The sequence below is a fragment of the Callithrix jacchus genome, chromosome 1, assembly GCF_049354715.1.
Source record: "Callithrix jacchus isolate 240 chromosome 1, calJac240_pri, whole genome shotgun sequence".
In the NCBI taxonomy this organism is placed as follows: domain Eukaryota; kingdom Metazoa; phylum Chordata; class Mammalia; order Primates; family Cebidae; genus Callithrix; species Callithrix jacchus.
This window is the reverse complement of record NC_133502.1, coordinates 13,865,363-13,888,368: the sequence shown is the minus strand read 5'-3', so window position 1 is coordinate 13,888,368 and position 23,006 is coordinate 13,865,363. Positions and strand designations below refer to the sequence as shown.

Genomic DNA, 23,006 nt, shown 5'->3' with positions numbered 1-23,006 from the left:
GCCGAAATCGCATCACTGCACTCCAGTTTGGGAGACATACCAAGACTCCGTCTCAAAAAAAAAAAAAAAAAAAAAACAGTCAATGTTATATTGTCAGAGTTGATGGCAACATGATTCAACAGACACAGAAATCAATGTGGACCAATACCATAAATACCTGTAATTTGTCATTTATGGGACTTTAACTTTGGGAAATCATCCCAAGGAATAATAAAGGCCATCAACACAAAGTCGTTCTTTATAGTGTTATGTACATTAATGTCAACTCAAGACACCCGAAGAAAGGTTAACCAAACTGTAGCCTGTCTGCTGCCTAGAACAGGATACACTCAAAAATCACAAACATGAAGACTGTGAAACGCAGAGGACTCAATTTGTTATGATGTTAAAGCTGTTTTTTTTTTTAAAGAATAAAAAATTGCTTCTGCACAACGAGTAGGAATACACAGACAAGGTCTGGATGTCAGATGCAAAGAATCTGACTTGTTGGGATTTCAGGACTACAAGTCATTTTTCTCATTCATTCATTTCAGAGTCTTGCTCTGGCACCCAGGCTGGAGTGCAGTGGCGTGAACTTGGCTCACTGCAACCTCCACCTCTTGGGTTTAAGTGATTCTCCTGCCTCAGCCTCTCACGTAGCTAGGATTACAGGCATGCACCATGATGCCTGGCTACTTTTCATATTTTTAGTAAAGACGGGCATTCTCCATGTTGGCCAGATTGGTCTCAAACTCCTAACCTCAGGTGATCTGCCCACCTAGGCCTCCCGAAGTGCTGTGATTACAGGCAAGAGCCACCATACCTGGCCCAATTCATTTAACTAAGAGGTTGGTTTTATTGCTATATTACAGGAAGGGAAAAAAGAAATAATGAAAATAAAATGAAGAAGCATAGTCTCCCAGAATGCTTTAATAATTGGGATAAAATTCACCGTGGGGCTGAGCGCGGTGACTCACGCCTGTAATCCCAGCACTTTAGGAGGCCGAGGCGGGTGGATCAAGAGGTCAAGAGATCGAGACTATCCTGGTCAACATGGTGAAACCCTGTCTCTACTAAAAATACAAAAAATTAGCTGGGCATAGTGGCGCGTGCCTGTAATCCCAGCTACTCAGGAGGCTGAGGCAGGAGAATTGCCTGAACCCAGGAGGCAGAGGTTGCAGTGAGCAGAGATCGCGCCATTGCACTCCAGCAGCCTGGGTAACAAGAGCGAAACTCTGTCTCAAAAAAAAAAAACTTCACCTTGGTAGTCTATGATATGAACAGGTAGTCTATGATATGAACAGGTTTATATTCCAAATACGTGCACTCATATTGATGAATACTTCATACCCCAAAGCACTTACCACTATTGCATGGTGGAAGAGTTCTCAAGTCAATCCTGGAAAGGCCATTTCACCACAATGAAGCTTAACTATATGAACAAGAAAGACCTATCAGCTAGTTAGTTTCATTTCTATTGAAAAGTACATTCTGGAACCCAGTTCAACGTCCCCAGTGCTCATTTCACCCAGCCAGACGACTCCTAAGGTTGCTCGTTGATGTTGAGAACACATGCAGTTTTCTCAAAGGTTAGTAGGGTCAAGGGTTCTACAGATTGAAGCTCCTGGAAACAGGAAAAACAGGCACCGCTGTGGGGAACTAGCAGCATCAGAGGTCACCATGACAGCTGCGACACGCCTGGGAGTTCCCTTAATGCCTCCAGCAGTGTCCCGCGTGAGAGAGAAGGTCCTGGCCATTTTGTGTGTCAACTCTGCTTTTAGGATGGACTGGACATGGGTGGGCATGGAGCCAGGAGCAGGAGCAGGGGAGGTGATAAGAAGCAGTGGCCATACATCCAGAGCACTTGTAATTGGTATTCTGAAGTCAAGAACTACCTATGTCACCTTTTTTTTTTTTTTTTTTTTTTTTTTTGAGGTGATCTGGGCTCACCGCAATGCAACCTCCGCTTCCCAGGTTCAAGCAATTCTCCTGCCTCAGCCTCCCCAGTAGGCACCCATCACCACGCCAGGCTAATTTTTGTATTTTTAGTAGAGATTGGGTTTTGTCATGTTGACCAGGCTGGTCTCAAACTCCTGACCTCATGATGCGCCTGCCTCGGCCTCCCAAAGTGCTGGGATTATAGGTGTGAGCCACCACACCCCACCACTGTTTTTATTTTTAAAAAGAAAGTCACGGAAACAATCTATTTGAAATATCGTTATGAGGCTGGGCATGTTGGCTTATGCCTATAATCCAAGCACTTTGGAAAGCCAAGCGGGAAGGATCACTTGAGGCCAGAAGTTCAAGATCAGCCTTGGCAACCTAGCAAGACCTTGTCTCTCCAAAAACAAAAAAACAAACAAAGAAAAACTTAAAAAGCTGGGCATGGTGGCATGCACTTACAGCCCTAGCTTCTCAGGATGCTGAGGTGGGAGGACGGCTGGAGGCCAGGAGCTGAGACTGCAGTGAGCTACGACCGTGCCACTGCATTCCAGCCCTGGTAACAGAGCGAGACCCTGTCTCCAGAAATAATAATAAATAAATACAAATAAAGAAGTAAATAAAAAGAAATGTCATATGATGCTTATTACCTATTTCCCAGCTGGGAAGGAAACAGACCCTGCAAATTTCCTATCAGTCAACCTTGATTTTGCTTCTCGTAAGTTTGGGAGATGGGGAGAGTACAAAATAAACACAGAGTTAAAGACTTTGAGGTAGGAGTTTCTTCAAACACTGATTTATAATGAACGTATCTCTAGAAACAGCAGCCTGATAAAAAGGGAAGTTTTCAGAGTTTTACCATTTACCCTGGTGATGTGTAGGTACAAGGCAGGAAGAGAGTTCACTGTAAAAGGTAGTTGGTTACATTGATGAAAAAAAACCAACAAACTTGTTTTTAACAAGAAATGACAAAGAAGTGGGATCTCTTTAATCCCACCACCATTACAATTTTTCAACAGATCAGCTCAAAAAGAGAAAAGTTAGTATAAAGCCATTACAGACAGGGTCAAGAGAAGCAGAGGGGCAGGGATGAGAGGGAAGGACAGTGACAACAGGCCAAGAGCCGAAGACAAGGGCAAACTCCGGTCACTAAATACAGACATTTCTAGTAAAGGAAACACAGTATAATCTGAAGAGAAAAAACTTGCAAGGAAAAGGTAAACATTTTTTAAAGAAGCAATATAAGATAATTTTTAATTAAGTTTTTCAACAAGAATAGCCAACCCAAAAGGCTTTTGTTAATAGAAATCACAAATCTCAACTGCTGCTCCTGAAATTGTGATAATGTACTATCTACATCTGAAGTTTTTCCCGGGGAACTGAAAATAAAAATGCATGACAGATTTATTACATTATGCCTCAAACTAGTTTTCAAATTGAAAATTCAATGATGCCTGACTTGAGAAGTTTCTATAATATGCATGGCAATAATAAGTAAACATTCTCCCTACTGAATATGTATTTAATTTGAATACATATTGGATTGGTTAGGGAATTTCTATTCCTACAATTTACATAATCTGGTTAACAAATTTATCATGTACTCAAATCCCTTTCTGTTCTGCTCATTATAATACCAGGTTTCTTAACAGAGTCTTAAATGATTCTGTCATCCTCAAAAGCTGTTGTCAGCCTGTTACAATGACCGAAGCATGGCACGAAAATGAAAAAAAATCTCTTCTGTGAACCTGGCCTGAAACAGTGTCCATGGTAATTTAGGTAGACAAAGAACATTTATTTAATAATGCATTAAAAAGTACAGGACTTAAGTATATTTTAAGTGCTTTTCCTGTACTGTTTTATGATGACAAAATACAAAAATTTTTTTAAGTACTTGTTTCTGACCACAGCCTTAAGAAACTTGCCCCAGCTGCCTCTTCTGCTTACTACCCTACCAGGGGGCGTGAGTTCCTGTTCTTGGCCACTGGGCACACCTGGATCTTACCCCTTGTTAATGAGTATGTTCCCACAGGCCAGCACCCATCAGGCCACCCAGCCCGGGCCATTCACTGAGGACATCATGAGAAATAGCCCCATATCATAAGACAGGTAGCAGAGAAAACACACCGTCCTGCCCTGTGGCCCAGGAGGCTGGCAGCCAATGGCCACCTGACATCTGCGGAGCTGGCGAGCCTCCCTGAGCCTCATTGGCTTGCCACCAACCTGGAGTTGCAACCTCAGAAACATGCTGGGTCCAGAGGCCAAAGACAGTCCTTACATGTGAAGTCAATCAGGGTCCATGAGAGAAAGGAGCCTGGGTCCATGTGGTAAGCCTTGGATGTGCAGGACGTGGGTTTCCAATTCCCCCCACAAACACTTCTGAAGGAGGACTGCCCAGGGACTTCTCTCAAGGAAGGAGAGGCCTTCAAGGGCAGAAGGTGTGGACACCGCAGCCCTCGCCTTCCTCAGAGCCACAATGAGGCCCTCAGGTTAGCCTGGGCAGCCCAGGAAGCAGTCAAGGCACAAGGGTACTACTTTAACTAAGCCTTAAGACAGCTTAGCTTCACCTTTGTATCTATGATCTTCTGTTTTTTTTTTTTTTTTTGAGATGGAGTCTTGCCCTGTCACCCAGGCTGGAGTACAATGGCACAATCTCGGCTCACTGCAACCTCCGCCTCCCCCATACCTCCACCTGTCAACATTCTGCTCCTTTATCAAAGATTGTCTCAAGTGATTCTCCCGCCTCAGCCTCCCAAGTAGCTGGGATTACAGGCGTGTGCCACCACACCCGACTAATGTTTTTTGTATCTTTAGTAGAGACAGTGTGTCACCATGTTGTCCAGGCTGGTCTCGAACTCCTGACCACCTGATCTTGCTGCCTAGGCCTCTCAAAGGGCTGGGTTACAGGCGTGAGCCACCACATCCTGAAACTTCTTTCTTTTAACAAATTTGTATGAAGGCTTCTTTCTCACAGAAACCATTCTGTTCAGGACAGTCCTGTGAACCAGAGGCCCACGTGGGTGCTGCCGAAAGGCGAGGGGTGTTCGGCGCCACCAGGAGAGTGCCTCCCCCTGAAGGACGAGCGGCGGGATGTTCCAGTGGGAGGGCTGTCAGCTCATGCTCAGCAGAGCAAACTGCACCCAATCCAAGGGACTGCAGAGCTCTGAGGACATCTGCTCTCCCAGATCAAAATAGCAAATGTGAAACTTCTCCCAGAGACTTTCATTTTTCTTTTCTCAAGTCAAAATAATGGTCTTAATGATTGGACTGACTCCCCAGAGAAGGTTCAACATGTATTATGTGTAATATTGAACATCATGCTTTACATGAAGGTATATAGGTGACAGCTAAAAATAGAACAAGACTCTGGTCACAGAAATTACGTCAACAAGAGGAAAATGAAAATAAGGTAACTGTGCATGTCCCCAACAGCCCTCTCCACTAGATTATTTCAACAGCCACATGGTTTCAGCAGCCAGTCTCCAGCTCCATATGGTAATCCAGGAACTTCTGGATTCACATGATTTCCACTCGGCGATAACCACGCTGCTCTCCTGCTGAGAGCCTTCCACAGCTCTCCATTTCTTACAAGGTTGAATAAGTTACATTCAAGGCCCTGTAAGGTGACATAAACTTACCTTCCAAGACTTTCTCGATTTCTACGCAGGACACAGAGCCCCCTTCCTTACTACTGCCTCGATCCTCCTCCCCTACATCTCCACCTGCCAACACTCTGTTCCTTTATCAAAAATGATCTCAAATGCCATGAAACTTTTCCTGTTCCCCTCTATTTGAGAGCTCAAAGCATTGGCCAGGTGCAGTGGCTCACACCTGTAATCCCAGTACTTTGGGAAGCCAAGGAGGGCGGATCACAAGGTCAAGAGATCAAGACCATCCTGGCCAACACATGGTGAAATAGAGTAGTCCCAGCTACTCTAATCCCAGCTACTTGGGAGGCTGAGGCAGGAGAATCACTTGAACCCAGGAGCTGAGATCGCACCACTGCACTCGTCTGGCAACAGAGTGGGACTCTGTCTAAATTTAAAAAAAAAAAAAAAAAAATTGTGTTTCTCTTCTGCACTTATCACACAATGCCTTATGTGACAGTAGCTCTGCTCTTAACCGGGGTATCACATTACAGTGTCAACATTCAAATATGACATGTTGAAACAACACCATCACCAAAGAGGAAGCTCACAGAAAGACACACTACCTGCAAGGGAAGGGATGCAATCAAGGCAGTGCAATCATTTTTCAAAGATATACTTGTTTCCGGGTCAAAAAATAATGAATGAGCTACAGAAAATGGTAAGGCAATTCCCCCAAAAATTAAACATAGAACTGCCATAGGATCCAGCAATTCCACTTTTGGGTATATACTCAAAAGAAACGGAAGGAGACATCTGAACAGACATACATGTATATGCATCTTCATAGCATTTTATTTTTTTGAGACAGAGTCTCACTCTATCTCCCAGGCTGGAGTGAAGTGGCGCAATCTCGGCTCACTGCAACCTCTGCCTCCCGGGTTCAAGTGATTCTTGTGCCTTGGCCTCCTGAGTAGCTGGGATTACAGGCACACAGAACCGCGCCCAGCTAATTTTTGTATTTTTAGTAGAAATGGAGTTTCACCATGTTGGCCAGGCTGATCTCTAACTCCTAACCTCAACTGATCTGCCCACCTCGACCTCCCAAAGTGCTGGAATTACAGGCATCAGCCACCACACCCAGCCTATAACATCTTTATTCACAATAGCCAAAATGTAGAAGCAACAAATAGAGGGATAAACAAAACATAGGACAGACATGCAATGGATTATGCAGCCTTTAAAAAGAAGGAAATCCTGACACATGCTACAACATGGATGAACCATGAAGAGATTATGCTAAGTGAAATTGGCCCGTCACAAAAGGATGAATGCTGTATGATGCTTCTTCCATGAGATATCCAGAATAGGGAAATTCAGAGACAGAAAGCAGAAGAGAGTTACCAAGGGCAGGGGACAGAGAGGAGAAAGATGAAAAAGTCCTGGAGATGGATGGCAGTGATGGTCGCACAGTAATGTGAGTACAGAGTACCACTGTGCTGCACACGTGAAAATGATTAAAACCGTAAACATGGCCGGGTACAGTGGCTCACCCTGTAATCTCAGCACTTTCGGAGGCCGAGGGTTCACCTGAAGTCAGGAGTTTCAGACCAGCCTAATCAACATGGAGAAACCCCATCTCTACTAAAAATACAAAAATTAGCTGAGCATGGTGGCACACATCTGTAATCCCAGCTACTTAGGAGGCTGAGGCAGGAGAACTGCTTGAGCCTGGGAGGCTGAGGTTGTAGTGAGCCGAGATCGCACCACTGCACTACAGCCTGGGCAACAGAGGGAGACTCCATCTCAAAAAAAAAAAAAAAAAAAAGACACTAAAATTTATACATAGTTTACCACCAGGGCAAAGAAAAAGATGACTGAGTAACTGTCAGAACCAAAATCACCTAGGATGTATTAAAAGGTTCTAAAGGAACCTATGCTGATTCCCAGGAATGGTATTAAGAAAGGTGCCCTCCTATTTCCAATGCCAAGAAAATTACGTACTACGGAGCAGAGCACTTGATTATCTTCCAAGTCTTCCATCGGTGTTCTGGTCATGTGGAACCTTAAACAGAAAGCAAGCCCCCCCGCACTATAAAGATCTAGGGCAAAACGGCACCTGCCCCAACCGCAGGGAGCTTTACCATACCGATTCCAGCACCTGCATGCTTCACTTTCTTGACTTGCCCTGTTAAGCCCTTTTTAAAATTTCAAGTGCTCTTTCCAGTGGTATACTGCCTTTGTATCAACTCATGGGGACCTGCTGTTGAATTTTCAGGAATTTTTACCAGCCAGTTGTTAAATAAGACATGGATTAAAATAAATTATAACAATATTAAGCATAAATTTCACAGAAGTAATAAATACTCAAAAATCATCACTTCCTATTTTACATTTTACTTTTACCTGTGATTACAAGGTTATTTTGCCTGCTGTATCTGGACAGTAGCAATACTACGTAGGAATGTGCTACCGCACACTTCTTCCTAATTCTGCGTGCAATGGTGTCACGTTAGCCTGCAATTGGCCATGGTGGATTTACACCACGGAAACAGGCAAACTCTGTGAATTAAGAGTTTTGTTTTTCAAGAAAGCTGGTTGTAAGGCTGGTTCTTCCCTATTCAAAGTATCTCATCAATAAAATTATGTATCTTAAAATGCTCATTAGCTTGAAGTATTTGCCAAAAACAATAGAATGAATTGATTTTAATCCACAAAAGCAGAGTAGACACAGTACTAGAAACAATCTTTTTAAAAGCAAGTCCCTCATGAATTCTTAGAGCACAGGACCACGGAGAAAACGGAAAGGCTGAGGAGCTGGCCACTGCTACACATAGTCACCGCAGGCGGAAGCAGGATGGACGTTAGGAATCCAGGCAATCACGTTTTGGTATTTATTTCCTTCAAATATTTTTTGATGTAGCGTCATATTTCCTTAAATCAAACAACAACAGGTGGATCACACTACACGTACTGCTTTATAAAGCATCTTTAAATTTTAATATAGCATGAACAATTTTCCAATAATCAAATAACCTGCACCCTATTAGCACAGAACTTTAAAATGCTTGCTGGCGGCCGGGCGTGTGGCTCATGCCTGTAACCCCAGCACTTTGTGGAGGCTAAGGTGGGTAGATCACTGCTTTTGAAGCAGCCTGGACAACATGTTGAAACCCTGTCTCTACTAAAAATACAAAAATTAGCCGGGCAGGGTGGCAGGCACCTGTAATCCCAGCTACTCTGCCAACTGAGGCAGGAGAATCGCTTGAACCCAAAACTAGAAGTTTCGGCGAGCTAAGATCTCGTCACTGCACTCCAGCCTGGGCAACGAGAGTGAAACTCAGTCTCAAAAAAAAAAAAAAAAAAAACTTGCTGAGTCTTTGGGTCTGATACTGCTTTCCTGCTTTCCCTTCTGAAGTATTTCAAAAGTTAAAATCTGGCTGGGAAGGTGGAACTGAAGGAGAAACAGTGGATGTCATTTTTAATACCTATGACCTGGCCTGGATTAGCAGGAAACTGAGAGTGAAGGAAGGGGCTGCAGGAACAACTGCTACATGCACCATATGCCAAGCCTAGCCTCAGAGAGTGGGGGCCCTCAGGGGACAGGCTATGAGACACACAAGCCTCCTGAAAGCCAAAAACCGAAGGAGGATTATCTCAAGGTAAAAGAAATAACACAATTTCTCGGAGCATGGTGGCGGCATCGCGTGTGAGCAGATGTCTCACAACACGGCCCACCCCTGCCTTCCAGTCCTCAACAGACCCACGTCAGTTTTTGCAGCAAACAGCTCAGCTCAAAGATGAGTGACCACAGAGTATGAACACAGGCAAAGGCAGATAATAATGCACATTTGTAAAAATAATCAACAGAAGCTGCTGTGTAATGAAAATGCAGTGCCTACTGTTCACAAATTATTATTATTATTATTGAGACAGAGTCTAGCTCTGTCGCCCAGGCTGGAGTGCAGTGGTGCGATCTCAGCTCACTGCAGCCTCCACCTCCCAGGTTCAAGCAATTCTCCTGCCTCAGCCTCCCGAGTACATGGGACTACAGGTGCATGCCACCACACCCAGCTAATTTTTTTATTTTTAGTAGAGACAGGGCTTCACCATGTTGACCAGGATTGTCTTGATCTCCTGATCTTGTGATCTGCCCGCCTCGGCCTCCCAAAGTGCTGGGATTACAGGTGTGAGCCACCGCACCCACCTGTTCAGAAATTACTAAGAATTTCAAGACAATGAGAGCAGAGCATTTGTCCAATCACGGACCTCTACATGGATACACAGGTCCCACGCCCAGGAAGCTGGGCCTGAAAAACTAACAGACTAAGTAAGAGCTCCTTAAATATAGTCCTCCATTGGCTCAAAAATATTAAAGATAAGTGGTTACTCTAAAAATAAAGGGCTCAGAGACTAGATATAAAATTCCAAAGAACGGACATCAGTCTAAGATTTTAAATGGACTGATAAGAGCTGAAGAAATAAATGGACTGGAAAAAAAATTCAGAATGGAAGCCACGTAACTACAAAAATAAAACACAGTGTAAACTCCTATAAACAAAAGCAGAGAGCAAACAAGGATATCACTCAAAATTACTAAAAGGAGCCACAAGAGGAACACAGATACACAAATGATAAGAAGAAAACATGCTAGATTTAGAAGACAAAAGAGATAAAACATAACTATATGGTTCCTAAAAAGTGAGCATTATTCAAAATATATGCAAAAATATTAAAGGATCTTAAAATTTTACTGATACAAAAACAGACTTAAATCAACAGATATTACGGTACAGGATGCACTTGGAAAGTGACATAAAACAGCCAATGCCCATGCAATACTGGTAAAACTCTAAACAAAAAGAATAAGAGAACCCCATGGGCACATCCAATGGAAAAAACTAGTCAAAGGCAAAAGAAACAAACATTCACCCAGCCTCAGCTTTCTCCTCCAGAAATATCCAGTGCTAAAAAAGAATGGGAGCAATGTCTTAAGAAATTTCGAGGGCAAAAAAGTGTGGCACAAGACTTTGGTACTCGGCCAAATTGTCCTTCAAATATAAAAGCAAGGAACAGCTATGCTTAAGTGTAAGACCTCAAGGAACACAGTACCTACCGAGGGCTTCTCTAAGTAAAACACTGTGGCTGGCATGGTGGTTCACCCCTGTGATCCCAGCACTTTGGGAGGCCAAGGTAGGTGGATCACTAGAACCCAAGAGTTTGAGACCAGCCTGGGCAGTATGGCAAGACTCTGTCTCTACAAAAAATGCAAAAATCAGCCAGGTGTATGGCCCTGGAGTTTGAGGTTACAATGAGCTGTGATTGTGCTACTACACTCCAGCCTGGGTGACAGTGAGACTCTCTCTCCAAAAAAAAAATAATAATAATAAGTTAACAATATTATTTCTAAATGGTAAGATTTAGGGTGAATTTTTTCATTTCTTCTTTGTACTTTTTTGTCTTGTTTGACTTTTTTTGTAATATGAATGTATCCCTCTTTCTAAACAAGTCACTTTTTAATAATAAAGAAAAATCTTATTGCTGACTTTATTGGTTTTGTGCTTCTCCATTCCCGCCAGGCAAAAATCTAAACTTAAGTCTATTCACTTATTGTTATTCCTATTATTGACCACTTCACAGGGAAAAAACTAAAATCCGGGGCAGTTAAGTCGTTTGCTCTAGGTCACAGCACCAGGGTGCAACCTCAGACAGCCAAACTTCATAACATGTAAGCTAACAGAATTACTGAAGTTCATTTGGTTCATCCCATTTTTTTCATTCACTTAGTAGACTTCTGTGGGCCTAAACCAGCGAGGAGAAGTGCTATCTGCAATGAAACAGCTATGCTCATGCATGCCTGGTGGATTACCTACAACAAAACTCTTTCAGAAAGTGACAAGAGTGAAATTCTGTCTCAAAAGAAAAAAAGTCTAATAAATGCTTAATCAGTGAGCCAAGATCACACCACTGAACTCCAGCCTGGGTGATATGGCAAGACTCTGTCACAAAAAAATAAAATAAAATAAAATTCTTAAACTCTGTAATTCTGTTTCTAGGAATCTAACCTAAGAAAGCAAATGTAAAGACAGGGAAAGGCCTATAAATGAGGAAACACATAGTCTAACAACAAAACCATAGGACAATAAGGCATAATAGAGTCATACAATTGATCAGCATGCAGGCATTAAAATGTACATTATGGAGAAATACTAAGGAACAGGGGAAAATACTTATCAAGAAGCCAGTCCACTAACATTCCTCATTCAACACCACCAACTGCACTCAGGCATTCACCCCATTCCCTCCCAAAATCCCACTAAAATGATAAACATTATTTTACAAAGGCAGACTCCCACAAAATGAGCCAGAAGAAAGAGACAGCAGAGAAAACAAGAACATCAATAATATTTTAGAAGAAAGAAAGTGAACTGAAGAATCTTAACTAACTTGGAAGAAGGCTGAAACTGAAGGCTGCAGAGGGAGATGACAAGCAGCAGCACGCCAATTTCAAGACAAATCCCAGGAATTGCAAGAATCAAATACCACTGAAAACAGATATGGCTGCATACAAGAAGACTGGCTGAGAATCTGAAAAATCTCTGATATGGTTTGGATATTTGTTCCCTTCCAAATCTCATGCTGAACTGTGATTCCCAGTGTTGGAGGTGGGGCCTGGTAAGAGGTGACTGGATCATGGGTGGATCTCTCATGAGTGGTTTAGCACCATTCCCCGGTGATAAGTGAGATCTTGCACTGAGTTCACAGTCTGGTTGTTTAGAAGTGCATGGCCCCTCCCACTGGCCACATGACACAGCCTGCTCCCTCTCTGCCTTCCACTATGATCAACTGGAAGTTTACTGAGGCCCTCACCAGAAGCAGATACGAATGCCATGCTGCTTGTACAGCCTACAGAACTGTAAGTCAGCTAATCCTCTTTTCTCTATAAATTACCTACCGTCGGGCATTCCTTTATAGCAATGCAAAGGTAACACAATATCCCACCCCATGAAGCCAGGCACCTACCCTTTCCCTAGCCTGGCAGAAGCAGGAGATTATCTCTTTTGTGGAGGCTGAATCTGGGAGAACCTATGCTCAAAGGGCCCAGAAACAACCAAAGGTAAGAATAAGATGCTGTACTGAAAATGAGGGATTAAGTCAAAGTTTGCACACCAAATTACAAGGCCTTCCCTTCTCAGTCCACTTCTACAGCTCTTATCACAGAACTTCCGCAGCAAAGATCACAGCCCACAGTGGAACCATGAGAGAAGTCTTCTCTGTAGAAACTCGAGAACCCGGCAGAAAAGACCTACAGACACTGATATGGTTTGGCCCTATTGCCACCCAAATCTCATCTTGAACTATAGCTCCCATGATTCCCCTGTGTTGGGGGAAAGACCCAATTATCAGAGATAGTTGAATCATGGGGGCAGTTTCCCCCATACTGTTCTCTGGTAGTGAATAAGTCTCATGAGATCTGATGGTTTTATAAGAGAAAACCTTTTCACTTGGTTCTCACTCTCTTGTCTGCCACCATGTGAGACATGCCTTTCACCTTCTGCCATGACTGTGTGGCCTCCACAGCCACATGGAAAGTCCACTAAACATCTTTCTTTTGTAAACCGCCCAGTCTCAAGTATGTCTTTATCAGCAGCATGAAAACGTACCAATATGGACACCAACATCTATTGGTCCCCAATAAAAAAGACGTGTTCCAACTGAGTCACACAAGGGAGAGTCCACCAGTGTACAAGCTCACAATACCAGTGGATTCCAGCCAGGTTTTATGTGCCTCACTCTTAAGTATAAACAGCTGGAGATAACCAAGTATTTTAGAAAAACTTCCAACATGAAAGATGGGCTCTAACGGTTGAAGGAAAACTTAGAATTACTATCCTAAGAGAAAAATGACACATGGTGGACTGTTCTTTACACTGTAAGCTTATTCATCTCATTTCCTCCTACTGAGGATGCCTTGGTGTCGAGGAACAGAGACCCACACAACTTCTCCCTCTTCCCACAGCAGCCACTATTTTGTAGGCACTACCAGTGAGTTAAATCTCATCTTCCATTCTAGTAAGCAAAGGGATAGAACCTAAATTTGAAAAAGAAATTGCACATAACATTTTATGACATGCAGCTGGAATCCATTTAAATTCTCTAAGTGAATTATTTCACAACTTGAAGATAAACACAAGAAAAAAAGGACTACAAATATTTGAAGGTAGGTGCGGAGGTTGGTGTCTGTAATTCCAGCACTTTGGGAGGCCAAGGTGGATGGATCACCTGAGGTCAGGAGTTCCAGACCAGCCTGGCCAACATGGTGAAACCCTGTCTCTACTAAAAACACAGAAGTTAGCTGGGTGTGGTGGCACACGCCTGTAATCCCAGCTACTTGGGAGGCTAAGGTAGGAAAAATTGCTGGAACCCAGGAGGCAGCGGTTGCAGTGAGCTGAGATCATGCCACTGCACTTCAGTCTGGGCGACAGGGCAAGACTCTGTCTCAAAAAAAAAGGAAAATAATTATCTTAGGTACGAGGAATTGGCGTGTGGAGAAGCTGGCCAGGGGACAGCTAATTTCCATTACAATACGTGCTTGATAATTTTTTCTGAAATGTTTACATGTGTTACTCTTATTTCAAAATGAAAGCCGGCTACACAAACACAGGTGCAGTGGGATATGACAGTCTTTTAACAAAGGCTAGATGAAAAGAACAGAATCAAAACTGTTGACAGTGGTTATCTTTGAGGGGAGGGATTATAGGTGTCTTACTTTTTACTTGTATCTTTTTGCTTTCTGCACTGCGCATGTGTTGCTTTTAAATACACATTTCGAGCACCTGTGTTTTAGGATAAGCACCACAGGTTCTCTATGACCTGGACTGATTCCACCCGGTCTTTTAAGAATCTGTTGAAAAATAAGTGTGCACTGAGGGAGCTGAGGAGCAAGTGAAGATGACTGTCAAGGAATCCATCTGAGGGCTAGGGGGGCAGGTCAAGGGAAGGAAGGGCAGGGGAAATTGTAGTTGTTTTTTGCTTTTTTCTTGGAGACAGGGTCTCGCTCTGTCACCCAGGCTAGAATACAGTGGTGTGATCTCCTTTCACTGCAACCTCTGCCTCCCAGGTTCAAGCAATTCTCCTGCCTCAGCCTCCCAAGTAGCTGGGACTTCCAGCACACGCTACAACGCCCAGCGAATTTTTGCATTTTTAATAGAGAAGGGGTTTCAGCATGTTGGCCAATCTGGTCTTGAACTGGTGACCTCAGGTGATTTGCCTGCCTTGCCTCCCAAAGTGCTGGGATTAAAGGCATGAGCCACCGCACCCGGCCTAGAAGCAGCTTTTCTTTTACATGCTTTTGCTTTTTAGGACAGCAGGGGCCACGCCCCACGTGCACTGCTGGGAAGGTGACGTAAAGGTGACGCAAAAGCGGCGCACGCCACGGCTGTTTGAAGCCTGAAACTCAAACATGGCAGCACCATCTTCTCAAGGAAGGACGGCCGACCAGGCAGACCAGACGTGCACCTTCCTCCTCAAAAAGTCTGGACGTAAAGGGGCTGCAGGCCTCAGAAAGCGCCCGGCCTGCGACGCCGAGCGCAGAGATAGCAGCAGCAGCGGGGACGAGGGTGACGTGGTGGCTAGGCCCCCGCGGGTGGCACCGAGGCCCCGGGGCCTCCATGTCTGGCAGAAGGCGGCTCACTGCGACCTGAGGAGCGAGGAGGCAGCACCCGAGAGCCTCGGCGTGGTATACAGGTCCACCCGCTCGGCAAAGCCGGTAGGGCCAGAAGACATGGGGGCCACCGCTGACTTCGAGCAGGACACCGAGAAGGAGCGCGATACACAGGCCATCTTCAAGCGCAGCCAGCGGTTGCAGGAGGCACTGCGGGGCCGGGAGCACGACCAGATCTACCGGGGAATCCACAACTACCCAAGGTACCTGAAGCCCAAGGACACATCCATGGGCAACACCTCCTCAGGAATGGCGAAGAAGGGCCCCATCCGTGCGCCGGGGCACCTGCGCGCCACCGTGCACTGGGATTACCAGCCCGACATCTGCAAGGACTACAAGGAGACCGGCTTCTGCGGCTTCGGGGACAGCTGCAAATTCCTCCATGACCGTTCTGATTACAAGCATGGGTGGCAAATTGAACAGGAGCTGGAAGAGGGCCGCTACGGTATCTGCGAGGACGAAAACCATGAAGTGGGAAGCGAGGAAGAGGAAATGCCATTCAAGTGTTTCATATGTCGCCAGGCCTTCCAAAACCCAGTGGTCACCAAGTGCAGGCATTATTTCTGCGAGAGCTGCGCGCTGGGGCATTTCCGGGCCACCCCGCGCTGCTACGTTTGCGACCAGCCGACTGGCGGCATCTTCAACACGGCCAAAGAGCTGATGGCGAAACTGCAGAAGCTTCGGGCTACAGAAAGTGGGGAAAAGTCCCATTTCACAGAAGACCCCGATGAGGGTAAAATTCCCATGGCTTAGGTTTCCGATAATTCTCACACTTAAAAATACACTTTGTTGTTTTTTAGGAAAAAAGAGATGAGAAAGACTCAAGTCTTTCAAGACACTGGGGAGAAGCGGCCTGCTGAGGAAGATTAGAGATGACAGCCCTCCTGTGATCCCACTCCTGGGTATGTAACAGTAAAAACTGAAATCCGGATCACAGAGAGGTATTTGCATTCCCATGTTAACTGCAGTGTTACTGGCAAAAGCCAAGAGGTGTAAACAACCCAAGTATCCAGGGATGGATGAATGGACACACACAGTATCATACATACAGACAGACAGCCTGAACAGGAAGGATATCCTTTTAAAGATTTAAACGGATCCTTTTAAGAATCACATGCTACAAGTTGAATGAACCTTGAAGACAACACTGTGCTAAGTGAAAGAAACTAGTCACAAAGAGACAAATATATTGTATGATTTCACTGATATAAGGTATCTAGGGTTGTCAAAATTACATAAAAAGAAAGTAAAATGGTCGTTTCCAAGGGGCTAGGAGGAGCAGGAGTGGCGAGTTGTTTAAAATGGGCACAGAGTTTGAGCTTTGCAAGAGAAAAAACTTATAAAGCTCTGTTACACATAAATATGTATATAGTTAATACAAGTGAACACAAAAATGGTTAAGAGGGTAAATTTTATGTTTTGTACTACAATTTAAAATTTTTTTTTTTTTTTCAAAAAAGCTAAAACAAAAGAGGTATCTGATAGGAGGAATGACGGAACCAAGACTGGGAGGAATGGGAGAGGATGGGGTTCAAGAGTTAGTAAAAGAGCACATAAGGGATATCAGTTAAGAACCGGGCCGGGCGCGGTGGCTCAAGCCTGTAATCCCAGCACTTTGGGAGGCCAAGGTGGGTGGATCACAAGGTCAAGAGATCGAGACCATCCTGGTCAACATGGTGAAACCCCGCCTCTACTAAAAATACAAAAAATTAGCTGGGCATGGTGGTGCGTGCCTGTAATCCCAGCTACTCGGGAGGCTGAGGCAGGAGAATTGCCTGAACCCAGGAGGCGGAGGTTGTGGTGAGCAGAGATCGCACCATTGCCCTCCAGCCTGGGTAACAAGAACGAAACTCAGTCTCAAAAAAAAAAAAAAAAAAAAGAAAAACCAAGGAGGGGAGGAGTTGACAGAAGAATATCCAGACCTAAGTTTGGATTTGATTTCGTTTGACTGATGTTAACATCCTCTCACTTAAAATGGCAACATATTCCTCTCCCAAGACAAACACCAACAGATCTGCATTGAGTTCCTCACAGCTGAGTTCCTTACAAGAAACGGACTCAGATTATGTAAATTTTCATAAAAGCCTATCTCATATTTCAACTTCGGCTGTGAATTCCTTGAAGGCTGGAACCATGTCTCACATACTTCCTGTTTTTGAATGGCCAACGGGTATCTCAATAAAAAGTCCGTGGAAAGCCAATCAAACCAAGCAACCTAGCAGTTGGCTACCCAAGCACCTGCTGCAGAGCGAACGTCAGCAAAACTTTCCACTTCACTTTGATCTTGAACCACGCCCATCCACCCACCCACCACCATGGCCAGGTTCTAGTCACAGGCAGAGCAGTGATTGAGGGCACAGACCCAGGAGTGAGACAGGATTCAAGTCATAGTTCTACCAGTTACAGCTGCATGAACCTTGGGTATGTTACTTTACCTCTCTGTGCCTCAGTTTCCTCATAAGTAGTATCTATCTCACAGGGTTGCTTTGAAGTGAAAAGTAGCAAACTATTTAGAAGAGTGCCTGACATACAGTATGTGCTGTAAACATATAATTCAAGCAGAGAAAATGGCAACTTGATAGTCGATAAGGTAGACAGTTCAAGTGTCCCATAAAAGTGAGCCATGTATTCTGGCATTTCACATAGAGCTTTCTCTAAGAATTGTCCTTGCCAAAGCTAACAACACAAAGCTCGTGTACAATGACTTACTGGGCCCTCCCCCTAAGTCGCTTCATTTTTGTCAGTTCTGTCAAAGGGCTATTTTATTCACTTTCAAGCCTTCCAAAAACATTTAGAATCTGCACAAAAGAAGAAATATGAAACATGCAGGCACTCTGAAGCAGAAACTAAGCTCCGGCTCCAGCATTTTCCTCACAAGGCTCACTTGAGTTTCTTTACAATGATTCATGTGTGTTTCAGACCTCCCCTCAATAGACACCAGACTCAGCTACACCTGTGAACCTTGTCGACGAATGCTCCAAGTCACCAACCTTTTGAAAACATTCCAAATATACACTAAGATATATAGTTCTTATTCCATTTTTAAAATGACAGAATAAGGTTCGTGATCGATCATTTGCAAAAATTAAGCAGAAAGGCGATCACTGCCATTGCTAAACTTGGCAATTTGGTTTACTAACATAGAGTGTTAAAATCTGCTAACATTTTTGGCCAGTTTCCTTCCAGTCTTTTCTCTGTATATTTTTCACATTAATATATGAAACAAACATTCTGAAGTTGGAAGGAAAGCAGCAAGCAGGACTGCAGGGAGTGCACACATTCCCTGGGAGCTGAGTCCTTCCCATCAGCACACTCCAAGGTCACAACGCTGGAGCGACCCCTCAGTCTTTTGCTGAAATAGCAGAGAACAGGGATGAGGGCAGTTCCCCATCAGCACTGCACCACCCTACACAGCACACTGCTGGGGAATTGAAGAGCAGTGTGAGGCCAGCTGGCTTTCAAAGTCAGCATCGTGGTTACCGCACTTTATCCTGTCTGGACTGGGTCCCACCACATCACACCCCATCCCGATCCTTTCTGTCAGAAGAACACATCAGCCAGGCTGCAGTTAAGCAGCAACTGACTTGACCTTTTTTCTGCTCACTTTAGGCACACGTAATGGTTATTAAGTCCTTCTGAATCAACATGAGCAATGTGAGAAAAATATGGCAAAACCAAACAATGCTTTGATGTTTTCATTAATTTGCATGGACTTAACGGAGGCAGCTCCAGTCCCCCTCCCCATGACGGCGAGTTTCTGGTTAGGGCTTCTGAAATCCTGAAAATGCCTCACAGGCCTGCACTCCAGGGTCACAAAGCCCCTATGATTCCAAAGACTCCAGGCAGAGAGGCAAAAACCTAGAGCACATGAAAATCGAAACCTGAACACATTGTACTCAGATTGATTAATATCTTGAAATATACAAAATTCCTTCTAAGGAATTTTCATAAGTACCACCTAAAATTGAAGAAAACAGGAACATTTTCCTGTTGACTTTTTCTGTGTGCCAACTGCCCATAAAAATTCCTCTCCTGTTTTGCAAGGACAGAACTCTCAAGAACAAATGACCTAATTAAACCTGAGATTTCCTGGCTGAGAGCTATGTAGAAGGCTGAAATGCACTGAAATGATGCTGAATTTGAAAAGAGCTCTGTGCCAAACCGATGCAGTGAATTTTTTGAAGTACATATCCAATGCTGGAGCTAAAAAGCATGAGAAAGACAGACATCCTTAACTTTTATTTATGAAGCAACCAGAATGTGTCCCCACTTATCTACTGCACATTTTTCAAAATGTGATTATACCACACTGTGAATGTATCTTTTTGACACATTCCATTGGTCTGCCTTTGCTGTTGGGTTGTTGCCATTGCAGTACAATAGCGTGGATCTGCCTTCTCTCATCCGAGCTTTCAGCAATGTGCTGTTATCTCATATCTCCTTGGACTCTAGACTCCCACCCCCACTGATTTGCACAGATGTTCAAGGAGAAAGAATTCCTTTTTTCTTTAAATGAATGTCAAGGGCCTGGCAAAATCCTGTACTAAGAAATACAGAAGTCAGCACTCTTGAAAAGCTGGTTATTAGCTCACTTCCTTCTCTCTCCAGCTTTTCTACTTGCAAAAAAATAAAATGGAAACTATCATACTTGCCCAAGGTCTAAAATAAACCAGGAAGTGGGCAGGTTAAGGTCTAACAGGTAACTTTTCTCTGCTCCTGTCTGTTGAACGTTAAGGAACTGTTCGTTTCATGTATTATAATGGTGCTGTACTAGAGGCAGCTCTGTGATTTTCATTTTTTTGGCTATAACCCCTGGGGAGGTGAGGTCATGGGGAAATTCCAAGGGGGTCAAGGAGACCAGAAACCTAGCTGGTCACATAACTGCTCAGTGGCACTGACGGAGACCAGCCCCAGCCCTGGTGCCAACCCCCATGATGCCCTATTTTCAGAGCTCTGCTGATCCTGCCAGTTTCTCCTGCCTTCCAAGCACTCTGTGCCAATGGCCACTGAGACCTCCCTAAGCAGCAGAAATGAAGTCAGTCTCCACACCCTGGTGTCTGGAGGACTCCCACTGAGAAAAGTCTCATTCACGGCTAATCAGAACTAGAATTCTCATACATTTTCCTATCCCGCCCAACAAACAGCAAAGTGCAGAAAAAGAACAGCCGGATTTCCATGGCCCTGCATCGTCAGTGACATCTTCTCTTTGTTACCATCCAGAAGAGAACTGCTGCACTGCTATGACGCTGCCAGACACCCCCAGGGCACAACAACATCTGCAGTCAGAGACTTAGAGCAAAACAAAACCAAACCTCAGGCTGAATTAGATTTTCTGTGAGATAAGAAATAAAATGAGATATAGAAATGTGACCGAAACCTGTGTGCAGGTACATGCAGGGGCGCAAGTCTGAATGGTCAACTCAAAAACGTCATTCACACTCTCATGCGAGTTCAGAGTGTATCAGGGAGGGAGGTTTTAAGGAAATCATATAAATTAGACTAATCCATGAATATCTGACTGAATCTGCACCCTTAGAAAATAAAAATTTCAAGCCGAGGCAGGTGGATCATGAGGTCAAGAGATCGAGATCATCCTGGACAACATGGTGAAACCCCATCTCTACTAAAAATACAAAAAATAGCTGGGCGTTTGGCATGCGCCTGTAGTCCCAGCTACTTGGGAGGCTGAGGCGGAAGAATCGCTTGAACCCGGGAGGCGGAGGTTGCAGTGAGCAGAGACTATGCCACTGTGCTCCAGCCTGGCAACACAGCAAGACTCCATCTCAAATTTAAAAAAAAATAAATTTAATAAAAATAAAAATTTTGCACCATTGTTTAACAGTGTAGCTCTGGTATGATTACTGCCGTTACAGTAAGTTTTTAAACTGTCTTATTTTATACCTTAGTAAAATAAAATGGACTTACAGTTAAACATGGCAGATTAACCACATGCCTGTTTGCACACCAAAAAGCCTATAAAAATTACAGTAAACATACTTATTTTAAGAGGACCATATACACACACACACACACACACACACACACACACACAGCAGCAGGAACAAGAGCAGATGAGAGATTATACTGGCATTTGGGTGATGGAAAGCAAGAGGGGTCTGTAATGATTTGTATCATAAGTGATGCTCAGAGAATTCCAACAAAATAGTCCAAAGCCCAAGAGGCTCATGCTGAAGGGGAGGGGAAAAGGTGTGGGGAACAGAGGGTTCGAGTCATTATAGGAAGAGGCTAGATCTTTGCATCCAGGGACCTTCTCCTACCTGCCCCAACCCCCAAAGAAGTGTATTACCCAAAGACATTGCACCAGGAAGGTTAGAAACTCACATACACCAGGCACAATGATAAAGAGGGTGTGTGTGTAATTCATGGCTGAAAATGAGGCATGGGGTGGCGGGAACTGAGGAAGAATCAGTCTACTTACTGTACCAGGGAACCCCACCATCCCCTTCCTCCATCCTGCTTCCTGAAGAGCTTATCCAGGTTTATCCCAGGCAGGGCTGGTGGAATTATCCTCAGGAGACTCTCAATGAGCACACATACTGATATTTGAGGGTTTCCTTTGACAAAAGACCAGTTGCTGCTTCATCATTTTAAAGAAAAATCAATAATTTACAGGCACCATCCATGTGCACAAAAATTCCAACCCAATTTTACGTGTCTTAGATCAGCCAAGGTTCAGTAAACATTCAAGGAAAGTCTGCAAAGTGAAAGTCAGAGCCAAAACAAAGACGAGGAAAAAAAGCCTTCTACAAACATGTAGATGGTCAGGCTGGGTGGCTCACACCTGTAATTCCAGCACTTTGGGAGGCTGAGGCGGGTGGATTACTTAAGGCCAGAAGTTCAAGACCAGCCTGGCCAACGTGGTAAAACCCTGTCTCTACTAAAACTACAAAAATTAGCCGGGCATGGTGATGCACGCCTGTAACCCTAGCTACTTGGGAGGCTGAGGTGAGAGTATTGCTTGAACACGGGAGGCAGAGGTTGCAATGATCCAAGATCACACCACTGCATGTGACAGAGTAAGACTGTCTAAGAAAAAAAAAACAATGCAGACATTCTAGGGAGAAGAAAATGTTTTAAAATGTATTCCTGGAGAGAATAAGAATCTCTTCCAAAATACAGGAAGAGATGCTATGAAAAAAGGCCAATAGCGCCCCAAAATTAACCATATGGATAATTGAAAGTTTTATTTCTGTAGTTAGTTGAAAGATTAATTTGAAGAGATCTCATAGAAAGTAAAGCAAAACATAACTAGATGGAAAATTTTAAAGGTAGGAAAGTAGAGAATCTTCCTAAAGCCCTAGTGAACAATAGGAAATATTTTTAAAAGAATTAAATTATTTGTTAAAAACTTAGGAAATGTGTCAGACTGATAGACAATCGTCTCCAGACTAAATGGAGAAAGCAAAATGCCCGGAATAATTTTAAAAGGATCTACACCGAGTTATGAAACTTTAAAATCATCTTAAGAGAAGTTATGAAACTTTAAAATCATCTTAAGAGAAGATTTTAAAATGTCCCAGGGAGAAAAAGAAAAATATTAAATCATACACAAAGTATGTTAGAAGACAACGGAGCAATGTCTTCAAAATGTCAAGGATAATTGTTTCCATTTTTACTTCTGTGTGTAGTAAAATCATCAAGGAAATCTAAGCATGCCTTAAAGTTTTGGTGGTGGTGGTGGTGGTCTTTCAGAAGACAAGACAAGGTCTTACCATGTTTCCCAGGCTGGTCTTGACCTCCTGGCCTCAAGCAAT

At 43.8% G+C, this 23,006-nt stretch overlaps 2 protein-coding genes across 17 annotated transcripts in view; one reads left to right on the top strand and one right to left on the bottom strand.

Moving 5' to 3' along the window:
- The window catches only part of FARP1 (FERM, ARH/RhoGEF and pleckstrin domain protein 1), a 321,357-nt gene that overhangs the window by 270,780 nt on the left and 27,571 nt on the right, over positions 1-23,006 (bottom strand). The window contains exon 1 of one of the 16 annotated variants that reach the window (XM_078370520.1): positions 1,344-23,006. This exon is cut by the window's right edge and continues 26,238 nt beyond it. The exons of the other annotated variants lie outside the window; for them this stretch is intronic. The gene's annotated coding sequence lies outside the window, so the exon portion shown is untranslated. The remainder of the gene's footprint in view (positions 1-1,343) is intronic. 16 annotated transcript variants of the gene reach the window in all.
- RNF113B (ring finger protein 113B) lies at positions 14,943-15,984 on the top strand. The gene has a single exon (XM_035292955.3). It carries the CDS (start codon positions 14,971-14,973, stop codon positions 15,982-15,984), a length of 1,014 nt encoding a protein of 337 aa, XP_035148846.3. The 5' UTR covers positions 14,943-14,970.

Excerpts from the sequence above, each read along its gene's own strand:
- RNF113B (XM_035292955.3), top strand. The coding sequence starts at position 14,971 with ATGGCAGCACCATCTTCTCAAGGAAGGACGGCCGACCAGGCAGACCAG.